This window comes from Lytechinus pictus, chromosome 5 (assembly GCF_037042905.1).
Source record: "Lytechinus pictus isolate F3 Inbred chromosome 5, Lp3.0, whole genome shotgun sequence".
In the NCBI taxonomy this organism is placed as follows: Eukaryota; Metazoa; Echinodermata; class Echinoidea; order Temnopleuroida; family Toxopneustidae; genus Lytechinus; species Lytechinus pictus.
Window position 1 is genome coordinate 8,422,199 of NC_087249.1, and position 20,631 is coordinate 8,442,829.

Genomic DNA, 20,631 nt, shown 5'->3' on the forward strand with positions numbered 1-20,631 from the left:
AACCGACGGTAGGGTATACGTGTGGGCTCGCATTTGTTCTCATTCCCACCCTTTTGTCAATTCACAGTCCAAAGTTTGATGTAATTTTACACATCGAATTTACAATCTAAGGATGTATAACCAACAAACTTTTAAAACTGGATATTTTGTTAACAAAATACTTTAAACGATATAGATGAAAAGGCATGAAAAATTATACTTTACCGATGTTTAATTGGGTTGAACACGATAAAAAAGGTCAATATGGCAGCCAAACTATGAAATATTTACAAACGAACGGAGAGGGCGTCAACAATCACGAATGTGATATCGATATTGCTTTCGATATTATACGATCTGCTCCTTATTTGAATTCATGAAAAGGATACGTACACTCTACCTCGGTAATCATATAACGCGAGCGCGTAGCGCTTGCTGGTTTTTAAAGATAAAATTATCATCACTATTATTTACTATTATTATATAATTATCATTATCGCTAAAATCATTGTGGTTTTTAAATATTATCGTTGTAAGTATTAATATTTGTAGTAGTAATATTTCATTATCATCGTTATTATGATTATTATTATTTCATTATTATCATCATCATCATCATTGTCATTATTTTCATTATATATATTATCACTATGGTTAAGAGATAAAAGAATAATATTTTTCAGATAAATGTTATAGTAAACTGGTCGGGTTGATAAAATTTCTTGTTTGAAATTGAATTCCCAATTGGTCATGACCAGTTCCAGTCATTCTCTGATGATGTCGAGTACCAGTGGCGTACCGTGGGTCACGGCATGGGGGGGGGGGGCACCAGCAAAAATTTTGAGTCATTTACTGGGCTGGCGAAGCGCGCTCAATTGCCAGGTACTGACGTAATAGAAGCATTTTAAGGACTGTTTCATTAAACAGATATGTATCTCACTGATTAAATAATGCGAGCGCGAAGCGCGAGCTGAGATTTTTGAAATTCAGACCTGAAGAGGGGCATTCTTAGGCTTGTTTGTAAAAATTCACTAAGGCCATACGTATTTCACTTACTAAATTATGCGAGCGCGAAGCGCGAGCTGAAAATTTCTGATAGAGTTTTCAGACCAGTAAAGGGAAAATTTTAAGGACTGTTTTCAGGAATTCATGAAGAGCAGACATATCTCACCAGTCCATTGATGCGAACGTAAGCACTAACTGGGAATATTCTATATTCAGACTTTAAAAAAGGGGCAGTTTCTTTTAAGTAGTCATGAGTGAGAAGCATGTCACTACATAAAACAATAACTCGAAGTGCAAGGAAATACATGTATATGGTGTATATTGACTTGAAAACGGAATTTTTTAGTACAACATGATTATATATTTCATCAAACAGAAATTACGAGCACCAGGAATGATGAACACAATGTCATAGGCCCTTAGCAAAATATGTTTCATAATTAGAGTTATGAAAAAAATATTTATGTAATATAATATATTATAATATAATATATATATATATATATATATATATATATATATAACTTAATATAATAGAATATGCACTAGTTTCTTCTTCCTCTACTACGCCTCTCCTTTTTTTCTCCTTCTTTTTCTACTTTTCCCCCTTCTTTTTTTTGGCCAGCCGATGGGGGGGGGGGGGGGGCACGTGCCCCCCATGCCCCCCCGTAGTTACGCCACTGTTGAGCACGTGTTTTACCTCACTTTCATACACTTTCTTTCCCTTCGTTTTTTTCAATCCGCGGCAGCTTTGTCGTGTTATTGACTTTTTTCTTGTTCCTTTTCTTCATATTCTGATTTTCAAATTCAACCTTTGTCTCTATATACCTTCATTTCGTATCTCTTTTTGTCGATTTCTCTCATTGTCCACCATTCTTGTCCATGCCACTGAGTCTCCTGCTAAAGACATGTTAAGGCCTATACTTTCTCGCATGTTCTAATTCTTTCTTTCTTTATTGTTGTCATTTTCCTTTGCTTTTTCACCTTTCCCATTCCTCCCACCCCGGCCTCTTTCCTCGTTTTCTTTTCTTCATTTTACCTTTTTCTCTTTTCGCCCTTTTCTCGGTGAAATCCGCCAGGGCCGGGGCAGCTCCCCCCCCCCCCCCCCCCCCCCGGCGCCTGTTACGCCAGGAAGACCAAATGAACAGCCGATAAGACCAATAGGGACTACCAGTAAGACCAATTGAGTTCACTCAGTTGGATACCAACCACTAAGCCAAAACATCAGTAACAGACTCCAGTATAATTAAGACCAGTTTAAAATCCCAGTTACTATAGGCCTATTCAATACCAATGACTGGAGCAGTATTATTTGTAACTAGAACAGTATTACCAGACCGATAAACCAATACTCCAATTTCCAGAGTTACTGGTCCAACTGGTCAAGTTGATTTTTTTTTCTTGTGGTTAATTTGATTTTCTATTTTTATCATTTGACAGATTATTGTCTTATCTCTTCATTTTGGGCTCGGTAAAATGTAGTTTAATGTGTCTATGGACAATCAAGTCTCGAAATGTGTGATTTAAAGAGAAACTTACCCGCCGTTTTTCTGGCTGTGTTTGTGTCGTCACATCTTTTTTTTGAAGGGGTGTCTGTGCTTGTGGGCTTGTCAGTCGTCTTCGTTTCTTTCGAAGAAATGGCGAAGCATAGCTGGTCACCTTCACCTTCCTCCCCAAGTAAACATTGATTCTACTAATTTTCTTTAATTTTGATTTATTATTTTTGATCGGGTGTCACTTTAATTCCTAATGATTCGACAGCGTCAGCAGTGGTGTAATCACGGTGATCCATTTTTGCATTCAAAGTTCTTCTTTTATTAGGATGATTAGTCAAATTACGGTCACAATTACAACACCAGTAGTCAGACATAATTACTAAAATGAATTAATGAATCAAATAAAATTACCACCAGCAATCAGCACACCTACATGGCAATATACTTTTTTTTAAAGATGTTTTATTGTTTTTCTCTCAAATCAAATTTCATACAATGCAGTTAACAAAGTAACAATTGTAAATAATAATTCAAATAAATTTCTTAAACTAGTATACATTATGCACATCATGAAATAATATTCTCAGACTGCATCGTACCACTACCAGATGAGTTTAACAAACAAATATCAGAGAAAAAACTTATAAAAGTATATGCGTTGCACCTGCCCCCCCCCCTTCCCTCCACAAACCCCCACACTTCACACCCTCAAACATTTTTCGTACACCCTTGCATATGATGCCGCGTTCCGTCTGAAATAAGAAAACACCATAATGAACGAACATAATCTCGTGAGCTCTGTCGCCTCTATACTCTTGTAAGGAAATGTTCCCATTTCCTTATATGGTTTGATAATTTACCCCTTGTTACTGCTAAAATTTTCTCTTCACGTTCATTTTCTAATATCTTCTCTCTAATTTCGTTGGGACTTGGTGGTCTTTTAGTCCTGCTGTAAACAAAGATCAGATATTTTATTAAAAGAATAATGTGATTAATTATTTGTTCCTTCCCTATATTAGCATGCTTAACACCAATTTGTATATCCACCCACCTGGCATTTTTTATTTCATACATATTGAATAAGTTACCGCAATCTATCCATAAGTCTCTCGTCTTTTCACATGAGAAAAACAGATGCTCGTAAGTTTCTTCAGTATTCCCACAAAATGAACATTCACTATCTGAGAAAATTTTGAATAAATGTAAATATTTCTTCGTGTATATTAACTCATAAAGCATTTTAAATTGAAACTCTCTAAGCCTACTGCTTAGAGTACATTTTCTGGGTCTTGAAAATATAGCACATATATCTTTTTCGGAGAAATTATATGTCTTATATTATCAAACGCATACGATTTTTCCAATTTAATACTTAAAAGTGCCTTGTATATTTTATTAGATGTCACGTTTGGTAAACTGTTAATCTTACCATTAAATATAAATTCTAGATTTAGACCAGTGTCTTCACAATTGTCTTTTTTCTTCAATAGGTGTTTCCATGTTGCTGGAATATTTTCAAAAACTTTATAAACTTTATCTATTTCATTTCCATCTAAACCCATTTTCAGAAAGTCTCTTTGCTTCCACCATATAAATAATTTTTTTTATTTTACTTAGAATCTATTTGTAATTAACATTTTCCTGAATTTCTACATCTAATGATAAAGTTATTCCTAATATTTTGATAGTTTCAACTAATTTACCAAATGGAACTTTAATATCTTTTGTAGAAAGAGGACCCAACGCTAATATAAATGTGTTTTCTTTATTCATTTTTAAGCCTGAAATCTTAGCAAAATCTCCAAATATTTTTCCGATTCTATCAATAGATTGGGAGTCCCTCACAAAAAGTGTCATATCATCCGCATAGAGCGCTTGTTTGACTTCTACATTACCAAAGCTGATTCCGTGGATGGATTTATCTTTACGAATGGTATTAGAAAGGACCTCGATACAAAGTATAAACAAATAAGGAGAGAGGGGATCCCCATGTCTCACACCTCTTTCAACACTAAAGTATCCTGTCGATATACCCCCATTAAATACGCAACTCAGGGCATTTTTGTATAATGTTTTGATCCAGCTGCAAAATGAGGACCCGAAGCCAAAATAACGTAAAACGTTTTGCAAAAAGATGTGCGAGACCGAATCAAACGCTTTTTCAAAATCTATTGCCATTAAGAAACCAGGTGCATTATTTTGTTGTGTGTAGTAAATCATATCGTCAATCAATCTTTTTTTTTTTTTTTTTTTTTTTTTTAAACAAGTGCACACCTAGTTACCAATAATGCATATAGCATTTACATTTATTTGAAAGCAGGATAAAAGAGCATTGAAGATTAAATGCTTTGCTGACGGGCATAGGTGCCGCGGCCGGGGATCGTACCCGGGACTTTTTCATGTATAGCCAGGCGCCTTAGACCACTCGGCCACGGCACCTCCTAAATCTAATTGATCTAATACGATACGATACACTACACGAAGATAAACGATACTAGTTATAATCGCGATAAATCGAGACATGAAAAAGTTAATAACGATAATGACATCATTCAAGATGGCAACTTGCAAGAAAAACCGTCAGGTCAGGTGAAAATGTCTTAGATGACAGATTTCTCAATCATCCAGAGGATTTTTTTCAATAACTCCGGCCCAAGGTATGCAATTACTTAAGTTATTTATATTACCCTGATAATGGAAACCATGAAAATGTCAATTTTGCCTAAAAAACAGTTTTAAATCGCGATCTATAAAACGCTAGTTCACTATACGTTGGCTGTAGGTAGGGGCCCCCCTCCTCTTCAGTCTATGTATGGTGAGTGGAGCCAACGCAGTTCAGCGGAACAACCAAAATACAGAGACTGAAGCTTTTGGTCTACTCATTCCCTCCCTTTTGTCAATTCACAGTCCAAAGTTTGATGTAATTTTACACATCGAATTTACAATCTAAGGATGTATAAACAACAAACTTTTAAAACTTGATATTTCAATGTTTAAATACTTTAAACGATATAGATGAAAAAGGCATGAAAAATATACTTTACCGATGTTTAATTGGGTTGAACACGATAAAAATGGTCAAAATGGCAGCCAAACTATAAAATATTTACAAACGAACGTCAACAATCACGAATGTGATATCGATATTGCTTTCGGTATTATACGATCTGCTCCATATGCGAACGAAACCGAAGATAAACGATACTAGTTATACTAGTACTAGTACTAGTTATAATCGCGATATATCGATTCGAGACATTAAGTTAATAACGATAATGACGTCATTCAAGATGGCAACTTGCAAGAAAAACCGTCAGGTCAGGTGAAAATGTCTTAGATGACAGATTTCTCAATCATCCAGAGGATTTTTTTCAATAACTCCGGCCCAAGGTATGCAATTACTTAAGTTATTTATATTTCCCTGATAATGGAAACCATGGCATGAAACTTTCAATTTTGCTTAAAGTTAAAAAACAGTTTTAAATCGCGATCTATAAAACGCTAGTTCACTATACGTTGGCTGTAGGTACGGGGCCCCATCCCCTTCAGTCTATGTATGGTGAGTGGAGCCAACGTAGTTCAGCGGAACAACCAAAATACAGAGACTGAAGCTTTTGGTCTAGGCGGTAGAGTGCGGCTTCGCGCTCGCCCAGCCCCAGCTCCTACCGATTCCCGGCCCGGCGCCGTCCGGCCACTCTCTCCCATAGCACTGTGTGCTGCGCCTACGGTTTGCATGCACGTCTTGGATTTGCAACTACTTGGTCCGTTTGTTGGAATAAAAGTACAGTACCTGTATACAAAACTAATCAAATCATAATGTATTCTCACCTATTTCAGTTCAGTTTGCAGTACTAGGTAGGAAAATTATAACGTCATTACAAGAGAAATACCAGAAAATTGGAGTTAAAAACAGAATTCAGCTCATACATTAAGTCATTATGATTACCCAATGTGGTGAAATATGTGGTGCCTATGAGGAGACAAACAAAAAGGGAAAAAATTCATTGAGAGTCCACAGGCGATGGAATTGGAAAATACCCATAAGACATGTCTTACACTCTAATGAAAAAGACACACTACTTAACAATGATTTTGAGCTGTTTCTGATGAAAATAACCCCCTAACCCTGTTACCCCCTATAAAATAAAAAAATGCTTGAAATATGACTCCCTAGTTAAAGGGGAAGTTCACCCTGAAAAAAAAGTTTGTTGTAAAAATAGCAGAAAGAAAAAACGATAAAAAATATTGGTGAAGGTTTGAGAACAAAGTTTTGGATTTGTGACGGTATAAACGAGCAGCTGCCCAATACGTTATGTAATATAAACTGCATAAATTTAAATTTTTGATGGTTCGTGATGATTTATTTTTGTTTTCTTTTCAGGAACGGGTGTGAAATGATTTGTCTATTGATATAATGAAGGTACAGCTAGTAAAAGCCATTTTCAATTTTCTGAGTAAATGACATTTCATTGATTTGTTACCATATGATATGTATTGAAGCTGCTCGCATATGACGTCACAAATCAAATAATTAAAATTCTAATAACTTTTTTATTCTTTGATGAATTTTTCTCAAACTTTCGGCAATTTTTTAAATCATTTTGTCTGCTATTTTTACAATAAACTTTTTGTCAGGGTGAAATCCCCCTTTAACATGTAATGAAACTACATAGCCACAGGCCTATATAACAATTCAGGATACATTTTGCAACTGACATCTTTATTGAACTGAGACATATGAAAAAAAGCATATTAACAACCACAAAAGGCAAATAGGTATTATTTTTTTATTATATTTAGCATCATTATATGGAAAATTCATCCGCTTGATGCGTTAATGAATCGTGTTGAAAAGTACCCCCATAACAAGTAACGCGTAGATGCGTGGTTGTGTTTCATTCAGACCATCCGAAAGACGTGAAAAGGCTCAAACTCGAACCTCTGCATCAACTTGAATTTGAAACTTCCTAAATTCAACGCAGAGTTGAATGCGTGTATTACGTGTCTGCATTAATGTATAAAAATCAGAAGCGGATCTAGAGGGGGGGTTGGGGGGGTTGCAACCCCCCCAAAAAAAAAAATCCGGGGACCATTTTTTAAAAATCTTATCTTTTTTTTAAACTTGTAATTTTATTTTATTCTATTTCTATGTATTTATTTCATTTATTATTATTATTATTATTATTATTATTATTGAAAACGCCATTTTCACACACGTATTTTCAAAATTTTTCCCTACTGTGGGAGGGGGGACACCCCCCTCCCACACCCTCCCCCCTCGCTCGCTCCGCTCGCTTGGACTCGGTCGCTACGCTCCCTCGCATACCACCCCAACCCCCCCCCTTTATAAAAAGCTGGATCCGCCCCTGAAAATAATATAGGATTTGTATAGCGCACGTATCCACCTTGCTAGGTGCTCAAGGCGCTTCTATATTTCCCCGGCTAAACTAGTCTACCGATTCTGGTGCGCACAGCTTTTTGAGGAATTACTTCCTGCCAGTACCCAGTTACCTCACCTGGGTCGAGTGCAGCACAGTGTGGATAGATTTCTTGCTGAAGGAAAACACGCCATGGCTAGGATTCGAACCCACGACCCTCGAGCTGTTTGAAAGGCAAGAGTCAGAATCACTAGACCACGACGCGCCCACGACAATGTATATAAGAGCGCCCCCCTCCCTCCCTCCCGATCACACCTTGTGAAAAATCTACGACCCCTTTCCAGGCCTTTCCTCGCCTTTCTCTACTTTATGACCCCCTCTCTTAGTCTCCCACCCCCACTCCCCCTCTCTCTCTCTCTCTTTAATCTTTAATTTATTGATTTATTCTAAGAGTACATTCCTCAAAACTCACGATATTAAGTCAGCTCATCGTTCAGAATGAGGAACGTATATTGATGTTATTGTAATTTTTGTAAATATGACTTATATTGATTTTATTCAGGGCCGTAGTCTTTCGTGAGGGGCGTCCTTTTTCAAGCCTTTGTGCTTATGACTGTCCTCTCCCATGCAATGATTGTTTATTGTTATTTACCGTGTAATATTGTCAATATATTTTATGTTGTATGATTATTTTTTGCATGGAAATAAAGAATCAATCAATTAATAAATAAATTGTTTCCCTTAAAGGGGGGGGGGGGGTGAACCGTGTGTGATCTGTCATTGACTGTGTGTTATAAATACATAGTCTTAAAATATACGTTTTCAGATATCTAGCTACTAATACTACAGAGAATAAATTGACCTATAATTGTATTTGTATAGAGAAACTAAAATATTTTGAGAGGAAAAGTAATTGTTTTGCTACATGGTAACATTATTATTGCGGTATAAATTATTGAGTAGTTAATAAGCATGTTGTCATTCAAGAAGAGGGTCTATATTACTAGACTAAAGAAGCATTATGGGTCAGAAAACTGGCCAGGTATGAGTAGTTGAGGACTCGAGATGGCGCTATTGGTTCGTAGCTGCTTTAAAGGGATGCTCCAGGCTGAAAATAATATGATTTGAACAAATAAAGCAAAGTCAGACAAACAACACTGAAATAACAAAGTTATGGCATTTTAAAGATGTGCATTATTCCGAGGAACAGTTCTAGGCATGTCTTCATGAATATTCAATGAGCAAACTGATGATGTCATATCCCCCCTGTTTCTTTTGTATTTTGTTATAGTTAGGTTTGTTCAAATTTTTACCTTCAAGAAAAAAAACTTGGAATGACTACTAAAAAATGAAACAATTATGATTTCATGTAATAACATAAGAAAAGGGAAAGTGGGGATGCGACATCATCAGCCCACCGATCATGACGATGTGTATATAAGTGTTTTCATAATTTATTGCTAAATTTTAAAATTCAATAAGTTCCCTATTTGTTATCCGATTTTGACAAAAATTTTCAGCATTTTGCTTTGTGAAATTTTATTCTATTTATTTAGATATAAAGAGATTGGGTATCTTTAATTTAATACGGCTGATTTTACGCTCGTATGCTTCAAACATAAATACATCATCAATAAATCAAATATAATCCCCAAGTACTTGTTTTGTTGTTGTTTGAACATCTGGCTCTCAGTTTCCCTTTAAAAAAATCCGGGTATCCGTTTGTTTCTTTATACCTTACTTTCAAGAAAATAGACAAAGTAGAGTATACATCTAGATTCATGTATTAAAATCACAATCAAATGATTTATTTCCATTCAGAGAAAGTGACTCTCTCTTTCTCTTTCCATGTCTCCTTCATTCTCTCTACCTCTCATTCCCCTCTCTCTCCCTCTCTCTTCTTCATCTATCCCATCCTACATCTCCTTCTCTCTCTCTCTCCATTTTTATTTTTCCTTCGTCCCCGTTAACCCTTGTGGTGCCAGGTTAAACTGGCAAAGGTAAAAATGGCAGCGGTCAAAATGGCAGAGGTAATAATGGCAGAGGTAAAAAATGGCAGAGGTAATAATGGCAGAGGTCAAATTGGCAGATGTAAAAATGGCAAAGGTAAAAATGGTAGATATCGCAGAGGTAAAAATGGCAGAGGTAAATATAGTGCACCATTTTCAACACTGACAATCATACATTCAAACATAGTGATCGTAAACGTGGAATGGGAGGGGTATCGCTTTTTATATTCAAAATGATTTACATATCAAAATAATACATGATATTCTACTTGAAGGTATATAATTTTTATTCATAGAAATTATTGATGATAGCATTAACAAATACATTAGTCGGTGTAGTCTATAGACCACTAATGACACCACTCACATATTTTTCGATAAATTGGAATCCTGTCTTGAAACAATATCACACGAAAACAAGGATTTTTTATCTCATGGGTGTGTGTGTGTGTATTTGAGTTTTGTCAGACGTGTATCAATCAGATATGATTATTTACGTCTGGACCGACCTTTAACGTCACCATCCGAAAGACGTAACCAGAGCTCGAACCTCTGCATCAATTTGTAAATTCCCCCACATAGCTTGGATTACAGGCGCACGCCACAATGCCCAGTTAGGGTGATTTTAACATAGATATATCACTGCCTTACTCTCCTCTGGGCCAAAAGTTAATTAATTTGTTTTCATCATTTTCCTTTCAACCTCTCATAAATAAATCAACGTGGATAACAAGTACACCACACACAATAATAGACAATATATTTTGCAATGCAATAATAACAACAGCAACGGAATAATTTACTACGACATTTCTGACCATCTACCAATCTTTTAGATATGCCGAGATATCAAACATTTACATAAACATCAAAATAAAGTATAAAAGTCACACGGCGAAAACAAACTAAACATAACATAGAGTGTCTTAAAACTGACTTGAGTGCAGGGAAGATGCTTTTAGAGAAGATAATGTTAACAGATCATATGATATATTTCAAAATAAACTTCAATAATATGACAAAGAATATACCTCTGACTAGAATCAAGCCAAGTAAAAAGAAGAATAAACAACCATGAATCACCCAAGGTATAATTAGAACAATATTCACTCGTAATCGATTATATAAGATATCGCTTAAAAATCTCCCACTCAAGAGCATGAAAACAAATCCAAAATAATATCGTAATAGATTAACATCAATAATCCGTTTAGCTCGTAAATCGTATTTTTCTAACAAAATAGAAAACAACAAAGATGATAACAAAGCATTGTGGAACACAGTTAATGAAATGTTAGGTAAAAAACACATGATCTTAATAATGTTGGTTTTCTTCTACACGGGCATAAAACGCAAAATCCTTCTAAAATTGCTAATGCATTCAATTTTTTTTTCACCAATGTTGGCCCTAACATTGCATTTAAATAGTAACTAATGCCAACGACTTTACACAATATTTATATAACCCGGGATATAACAATACCGAACATTCCTTATTTTTTAATTCCTCCAATATTGATTAAATTTTTCGATTTATGAAATAGTTCGATCATTTAAACCTACTAAATCTAGTGGTCATGACGGTATCAGTGTACATTTAAACAAATAATTCATTATGTGGTTTTTCCCCTTTCACATATTTTCAATTGATCTGTCACAAATGGAATTTTCCCGGATCAACTTAAAATTGCAAAAAATAATTCCCATATACAAAAAAATACCCTTGCCAAATTGCGAACTGCCGCCCTATTTCATTTTTACCAAGCATATCCAAAACACCTGAAAAACAATTTACAAGCGACTATATTCTTTTATGGACACAAATAAACTATAAATTCCCAATCAATACGGTTTTAGGACAAATCACTCAACTGACTTTGTAATTATACAATTGAATGAATGAAGTACATTTATTTCTAACGATAAAAGCATCAATACATTTTAAGGACTGTACTTGAATAGAACAATGGAGGTAGCAACTCAGAAAGTACAGCTTGTGATGAGTGCACCGTGACATAAACAATAGATACATAGTACATGAACAAAAAACTTATCTAAACAGAGTACAATATAAAACAAGGGGAAAAACAAATGGGGGAGGGGGGACAGGGCAACTTTAAATAAATTACTAGCATATCATTTGAAGCAGAAAATAAATCGTCAAACCAATCATCCCACAACTAAACTATAAAGCAAATAACAGAATTTAGGACCAGATGTAAGTTTTTTCTTAAAGTTATTCAAAGTTGAAAAAAAAAACAGATTCACTTAAAAAAAAGAGCACACTGTCGGGGTTTTCATTGATCTGTCGAAAGCATTCGATACCATCGATCATCATCATGTGGAAGCACCGTGGTGTAGCGGTTCTGACTCTCGCCTTGTAATCAGAGGGTCGTGTGTTCGAATCCCACCATGGCCTAGCGTCCTTTGGCAAGGCGTCAATCCACAATTTGCCACTCTCCACCCAGGTGTTAAATGGGTACCCGGTAGGATGCAAAAGCCTATGTAGTATGCCTAGCAATTGAGTCTTGGAACTCTTGTTGGAATGCTCCCCAGGGAGTGGAGAAGGTGCATACATTGTATGCGGGCATGCAAGGATCCGATGACCGGGGTAATAATATATCTGTAAAGCGCTTAGAGACGTCGTTCCGATGTGTTAAGCGCTATATAAATGCGGAATATTATTATTATTATCATATACCATTGTATAAATTAATATGTTTTTTTAATATAAATAAAAAGATTTGGAATCAGAGGTATTGTTTTATCATGGTTTAATAATTATTTATCCAACATACGTCAATCATCCCAAGTTCGTACCGTTAAGTGTGGAGTACCACAGGGCTACATATTCGGCCCTTTGTTATTCTTAATTCATATGAATGATATAATCAATGCTTCACCCTTACTTATATATGTTCTCTTCGCAGATGATACCAATATATTCTTTCCACACAATAAGTTTGACATGCAGTAATGAATTAAATAAATTGTCCATGTGGTTTAAATCAAATAAACTCTCCTTAAACATTAACAAAACAAATTTCATGTACTTTAAAGACATCAATTCTAAACATTTATTCTGTGGTTCCATTAATATTGATAACATCAATCTTGCTAAAAAACAAGAAACAAAATTCTTAGGTGTATTAATTGACTCTAATTTAACTTGGAATGGCCACATTCGTTATGTTAGCACGCTAGTTGCCAGAGGTATTGGCATACTATTTAAACTGAAATATTGTCTTTCTAAAAAGATCACTATTTATACTGTACAATTCTTTTATTTTGTCACATATATCATATTGCAATATATTGTGGGGTAATAGCAACAAACGAAAATAGACTCAATTCTACGACTCCAAAAGAAAGCACTCCGCTTTTTTTTTTAGCACATACTGATCCTATTTTTTGAAACCTTAAAGCATTAATATACAGGCGTCCATTCCTCCGTTTAGTCACTTGCGCCTATATACAAATACCCATTTGGTATGCATCTTCTTTGTGAAAACTGGCCCATATTGCTGTTGTCTGTCAGAAAATCGCTAAGAAATAATGGGATTTGATTTTTTTAAAGAAAACTATTCTATATTTTTTATAGGATAGTTTTGTTTTTTCATGGGGGGGGGGGTGTCCAAATATCCTGAAGAAAGGGACTTCAATTTTTTCTCAATTTTTGGCACAAAATAACAGACCTTAATACAGTATTTTTATGAACTTTGTATCATTAGACCCAATTCGTTTTCAATTCCTGAGCTCCATATATTATATATAAAAAAAGCTAGACAGAATCATTTTTTCTCAGAAATACTGCAGAACACTTTCAACATGAGGACCGTCATTAGAAGGCAGGCTACCAGGCTCATCCCTCCTAGTGTCCAATAAACAACCTTCACGCTTCCTGAAGCATCTTGAACGTAACCTACCACATTAGATAGAAACAAAAAAAGGAAGAGAAAAAAAAAACGTCAAGACTCTTCAAATCCATAGAGAAGATATCCAAGTTAGACAAAATCACATGCACAAAATATTATGTTTTTTATGACAAAGAGAAAACGAAACCGTTCATCTCTACTTGACTCTCTCTCCCATGAGACGAAAACATTACTTTTTTCCATCGGTATATAAAAAAAAATTGTTGTACTATACCTGCACCTAAACCAGAAAGAAGAAGTCCAAGACCAATTGATAAGTCGGTGAGCGTTGACCCATCAGCAAAATATTCTTGGTTGACAACGACATCGATGACGCCTTCGCATGTAACAATGACACCATTGACCCCGATACCAACGACGAACGACATCACCAGGAGGTAAACGAAAGATGGTGACAGCGTCATAATGAAAACTCCAACGGTCAGCCAGCAACACGAGACGAAGAATAGGAAGACGCAGTACTGGGGTCTATATCTCAGCACGACAGTCAGGAAAGCACTGGAAACACCGCAGCCGATGGTGGAAGCGAAAGGGAGGATGTTCGCAGTTCGGTGCTCGAGCCCCTGCGAGATGCCATAAGTCACTTCAAAAAGATCACATCCTCCGATAACAAAGAAGAGTATTCCAACACTCGGAATAAGAGTGCAAGAAACGATTGGATTCAAAACTAGAAAGTCAAAGTGGATGATGTCCTTGATCAATCTGATGAAATATGACTCGTTGACTTCCGTCAGATCCGACGCACTCTGTAAGGAAATGTTCAGATGGTCTTCACTAATATCCCCATTTAAGGACTTTCTTGCTGACTTACAGTTCTCGATGATGTTGTGATTGTGATAGAGGTGATGCTTTTCAATAGTGCAGGTTTCATTGGGCACACAAACTCCCACATCACTATCATTATCCCCCTCAGTACTCATAATTTCGCAGATGGTGCAGTCATTACTCTTAAATTCACTAGGTATGCAGTTTCCCTCTGACATACTGTTCTGCCCATCTGGGCGACTGTTCATAGAGTCCTCTCTGGATTTTGGAGTTCTTCTTTCTGGAAAGGCTTTCTGTTGTTTGGATAATAACGGGGTTGTGTCCTTGGGGAATCCATCTTTTCCAGTAGTGGTATTAGGCCTATCTTCGCGACCACTGGTATCAGTCAGCACAGACGACTTCCGCTGATCTTTGGGCACTATGAGTGCATACCCAGCAGGTAACATGTTCAGGTATATCCCGCCCAGGATTAGGAGGGCTCCACCCACACCATATGCCATCAGACTCAGTGATATCATGAGAGGGATAAGCAGGCTACCAAGGATTCCGCCAAAGAAGGTGGAGATGCTGATGAAAGTAAAGTTTGTTGGGAAGTATCGATGCAACAGTGTTGGGGCTTGGCGATGCAAGACCGATGCGCAGATTGCTGCAGATGGAAGAAAGGGAATTAGAATGCCAAAATTGACATAAATATTGAAAGTATGACATGTGATAGGGAGAAAGATATTGAGAGGATTGAAAATACTGGAATGGGTTTGGAAGAAAATAATAGTAAAGAAGGAGACATGAGAGAGTGGTAGAGAGGTAGGGTAGATAATAAACATGATAAACAAGTCCTAGTCAGTGTTGTCACATTCGAGACCTTGATTTTTTTTTCTGGGGGAGGGGTAGTTGGGTGGGAGTAAGCAATCTGATAGTGATTCTTTTTCTCCTTTCCTTCTTTATTTCTTTTTTCTAACTTTTCTTTTCTATCTTCCTTCCTTTCCCTTTTTTCCTCATGTATTTTTGGGTGACGTATAGAAGAGTGTGGTAAAAATGGTTATTGGTTCATATCTTTCAAAGGGACAGGATTCTAGGGATAGAATTTGTATCCTTATCCCCGAGATCATCTCCCTAGTTAACTAGCATTAAAGCAAATGAAATATTCCGCTTCATAATCAAGGAGTATACTGGGTTACATTCCTGTAAACATGGCTCTGGGAAGCGAGGGTGCTGATGCACCCACGTCATTTACCAGGGGGTGCTGCGTGTGTTTTTCAATAGGCATTCCCTGGAAATCTGGTAGGTATGCTAAATAGCAGAAATGACCTACACCTTTTAGTGAAAACTTTTTTCTCTCCTTTTTTGCTTGCCAAATTTAAACCAACACCTTCTGTTAAAAATATGTCCTTAGGGCCCTGCTTATAAATCGGTAATTCTCATTCAACCTGTTAGAAGTACACTGTTATAATATTTCTCCTTTAAAAAAATTAAAAGGTCCTTCTTTTTTAACTATCATGTTTTGTTAATTGCGGACAATTTCCTGTAGCATCTTACTTTTAATAAATATTAATTGCCTGTAAAATCTTCTGTTGGTTACACTCTAAGAATAATGAGTAAAATTTTACCCAATTATGGGTAGAAAGGGAACATGCATGTTTGTAAGTATCTTTTTTACCCCCTATTGGGCAAAATGCATGTTTTAAGGCTAAATTTCACAATAAAATACGTAAAATTTACAAAATATTTTGTATCTTTTTTACCCAACCAACATACATTTTCCCACTTTACTCAATATTGGGTAAATTTTTTTTTTAGAGTGTAACAATATAGCCTTCCTTTAATTTTCTATATCTTTATCCTTCAAGTTCACCTTCAATGATTCACCCACAGGTTGCTCTTCATAGAGAATTATGTAGTATGCAATGCAGAGAAACAAATGGGAAATACAGATATATGACCGTAATCGGATAACCCATATTTCTTTATCATTCTTATTTATTCGTCACTCGTATATCAATATCGTTTTCTTGCACAGGTGTTATTAATGAAGATAATGATGCGCTGTGGTCTGAAGCTCCGTAGCTCTGTATATTCATGACGGTGACGATTTGCATATTAAGTTTTTAATAGGAACTGGTGGGTGTTTCATAAAGCTGTTCGTAAGATACGAAGACTTTACTCACGACTGGTGATCCTTTCTTGTGCTATCTGATATCCCTATGTAATTGAGTTATGACCCAAGTACAGGTTCCAGTCGTGCGTAAAGTCGTTCGTAACCTTACGAACAGCTTTATGAAACACCCACCAGGGGATAAGAGCGTATCAGTGGCTTACAGATGAGGGTGCTTGGGGTGCTTGCCCCCCCCAAAAAAAAAAAAAAAAAAAAAAAAAAAATCACGACCAAGGAAAAATAGAAAAAAGGAAAAAGAGAAGGATGAAATATTTTTTTTTTAATAACATGTCAAAATATATGAAAAATTGATTTTTTCAATCAAAATATCGAAATTTTTGCTCGCTCGCTCATAAATTTTGCCCGATACGCCATATCTGGCCCCACCAAAATTCTTTGGCTCATTACGCCTCTAAAGCATATTATAGGACATTCGGTAATTTTGAATTAGATTAAGAAAGTAACAAATTTAGTTGCAGTAAAAATTAGTAAATATGTGAACATTTTCATCTTATTCTCAATAAGCTTCCAATATTCATTGTCATGCAACTTCACAAGATTACCAAATTGGTACTGGAAAAAAATAGACAATAAGTTCCAAGAAAATCTTCAGACCGTCACGCCACTCTTAGGAATGTGCACTCTTATAAGAACACAAATTCAATCTTTGAGATTTCAACTCCGAAACAAATAGACATTCCAGTTTGAGTGAAGAAGAGTAAAATATTCAAAATTGTCACTCACCAGCCTAACACGTATTATATTCGGCCCGGGGGGGGGGGGCACTTCCATTGACGAGTGGATACCATGCGCGACCATGGGGTCTCGAAAAGCACCCTAAACAAGTATTTTCCATATTCTGAAAATGCACCCCTTTACACTTATTGGTGTGTGAAACCCTACCCTTAACAAGTATTGGAAACAAAACGATATCCTTGGCAAGTATTCCCTGAATTGAACCCCTGAACATGTACAACGATATTTTAATTGTTATATGTCACGGACGTTGGTTTTACCTTTACCTACAAATGCATTGGGTTTAGTACGGCCCCACCTCCCACACCGCGCGCAAATCGCCACGTAGTGTTGACTGTTGGGGCAAAAAGTACATCCTTTGTAAAACATTTTAGCCTTTATCCTTTATACCCTCGCAAATTTGACCCTAAACACATAGCTATCCTAGCGAAATAGATACCCTTTTTCATTATTTAACGTGCCCTATCTTGAAAAAGACATCCCTTTTACGTGGTTTTTTTTTTTTGGTCGCGCATGGTATCCACTCGTCAATGTAAGTGCCCCCCGGGATATTCGGGCATGAAAAGAGAAGTGATAAAAGTATATATAAAGAAGATAGGAAATTCATTTTAAAAAATCACTCAGTTTGGACTCATTATTCTTTTTGTCATTGTTGCCGTTGTTGAGAATGGATCTGAGACAGGGAGTAGAGGGAGAGAGGGAGGGGAAGCGAGGACAGAGGATTCATATAATTATGTTAATTAAACATGTAGATCTATTTACCTCAGTGGCGTAACGAGCCAAATAAATTGAGGGGGCTAGATTTGGCGTATCGCGTAAAATTTAAAACAAGTTGAAAACGAGTGAAGCGAGCGAGCAAAAATATCGTCATTTTTACTACAATAAATCAAATTTTGTGATAGATTTTGACATAATATTCGGAAAAAATAAAATCATATTTTACCCTTATCACTTTCACTTTCTTTCCTTTTCTATTTTTTTTTTTTTTTGTATGTCAAGAACGCCAGTGCTTTATTTACCTGATGAAGTTGAAAGGGCCCCAAACACGAAGATGTTTTGGGTAAATGCAGTACCTATCATTGTCAGTCCAGTAAGCAAACCACAAATTGTAGTCAGAGCCCTTTGGTTTGCACACCGAGTCAGCAGAACCTTAGCAAGAGGTGCTGTAAAACAAAAATCCACAAAAATATTTCATAATTAGCACATTGTTCGACATGCAATAATTCAATTCTTTTAAAACAATCAAATATACCATCTGTTATAAATCAAACAGTCTCATCTTTGGAGATCGAGGAAGGGGGGAATTGGCTACATCGGTAGAATCTCTTCTCGGGCACCATTTTCTCCCAATCCCCCCCCCCCCCATTCTCTCCCTCCCTCCTTCTTTCCCCCTCCCTCGCTCTGTACACCGTGTTGTACAAATAAAGAGTAAGGGGTGCGATCGCCCATTATCTCTTGCCTTATAAAATTTATATCTCTAAATATCTATGTTTCTTGAAATTACGTCAAACCATGGACTCTACAGAGAAAATTTTTACTGGTCAAGTGACACAATGTGAGTTACAATTTTTTCCCTAGGTGACCCTCTTTATGATGAATATGAGTCATATTACTCAAAAAATGAGTCAAATTACATTTAATTTATCTTGAAGTGTCCCATAACACATTTTTATTTGAAATGACACAGAAAATTTGTGATGTACACAGCGGGGGCCTCGGTACGGGGGGGGGGGGGCACTTTTTTCCAAAACAATGTGCAAAAACGTAAAAATTGCCATCTAATTGTGACTTTTTGCATGGTCAGCTCCTCCACCTTTGGCTCACCCCCCCCCCTCCCCTTCAAAACCGTTTCGCGGCCCCTGCCCATTGTGATTTTTGTAAGTGTGTCGTGTCTTACAGTCATATGACACAGTGGCTGTTTGATACGTCACGGGACTCACTTATTATATAAATGTGTGTCATTAATGACTTAAATTAATGTGTCATTTGACCCTAACTTAGTTTACAGGGGTGGGGGGTCACCTGCGGACTAGCTCATAAGTCATTTGACCTACAAAAGTTTTGTGTGGACAACAGGTTGATTAGGAATTGTTTCTCATCAACACCTGATTAATATGTGCATGTTGGTGAGAACATTTATATTGCACTCCAATACACTAACAATGTAATTGCGAATCATTACATAAATTATGTCGCATTCTACTCGCTGCTTGGAGTGTGATTACAGAAAAAGTATCATTATTTAAATTAAACCCAAATAAGGGGCAGCAAAAGCAATTTTATGACAATAACAAAGTGCTATATGAAATTAATTATTACTTACAGTGACGATGCATGGTAGGCATTCGTCGGACTTATCCTCACTTTTAAAATGCCATTCTCTAATGTTGCATATATATATATATAAATATATATATATATTATATATATATATATATACACACACACACCTGTTAATAAATTCCTTGCATTTAGTTTAAAAGAGCCAATGTTGTTTCTCTTTTACTTCACTTCGGCTGATAATATTGACAATTTCATATTTTACGCTATCACTGCAAAAACATAAATTTCACGATAACTTTCAGCAAGTTTTCTTTTGCACATGTATATTTCTGCAACATACTAGTACTGAAGGTGCTTTTTAGTGGCGAGCTTGCGACGGCCGTGATGCAATCAAAGCAATGATCATCTTTCTTAGGGTCCATTGGTAACCGGCCGACATTCATACGCTTACCTGTTAAATACCACAGGGACACATGCAATGAAAGCAGAAGTCCTGTCATAGCGCTAGAAGATTGAAGATGTTCTTTCAAGGCCGGCATCAACATACCCAGAGAAATCTCAGCCCCTTCTTCAATCACTTTAAGACAAAAGCGAGACGTGTAAACAACGTATCGCAAAGTTTTATCGTTAGAAATCATCATTTTGGCGGAAAATCAGTTCGCCCTGGAGAAAGTGGATCGTTTGATAAATATGTGTGAGTGAGATGAAAAATCCGAAATGGGAATTGCTTGATTGTAATTTCATACCTCGGATAGTATTTCTTGATGGCACTCGATAATTCCTGCGTTCCCTGATTATGATTGATATGTCTACATATTATTTATGTGTATGTTGCATTATGTTACACTAATTATCTACAATAAAACTTGTAAT

The 20,631-nt window shown here is 36.3% G+C and overlaps 1 protein-coding gene across 1 annotated transcript; it reads right to left on the minus strand.

Moving 5' to 3' along the window:
• Window positions 1-13,658: 13,658 nt before the first annotated feature.
• On the minus strand, window positions 13,659-20,258 carry LOC129261842 (uncharacterized). Its single transcript, XM_054899876.2, has 4 exons — window positions 20,210-20,258; window positions 18,495-18,638; window positions 14,017-15,213; window positions 13,659-13,789 (listed from the first exon to the last, which is right to left on the minus strand). Exons 1-4 carry the CDS (start codon window positions 20,256-20,258, stop codon window positions 13,659-13,661), a joined length of 1,521 nt encoding a protein of 506 aa, XP_054755851.2.
• Window positions 20,259-20,631: the final 373 nt, after the last annotated feature.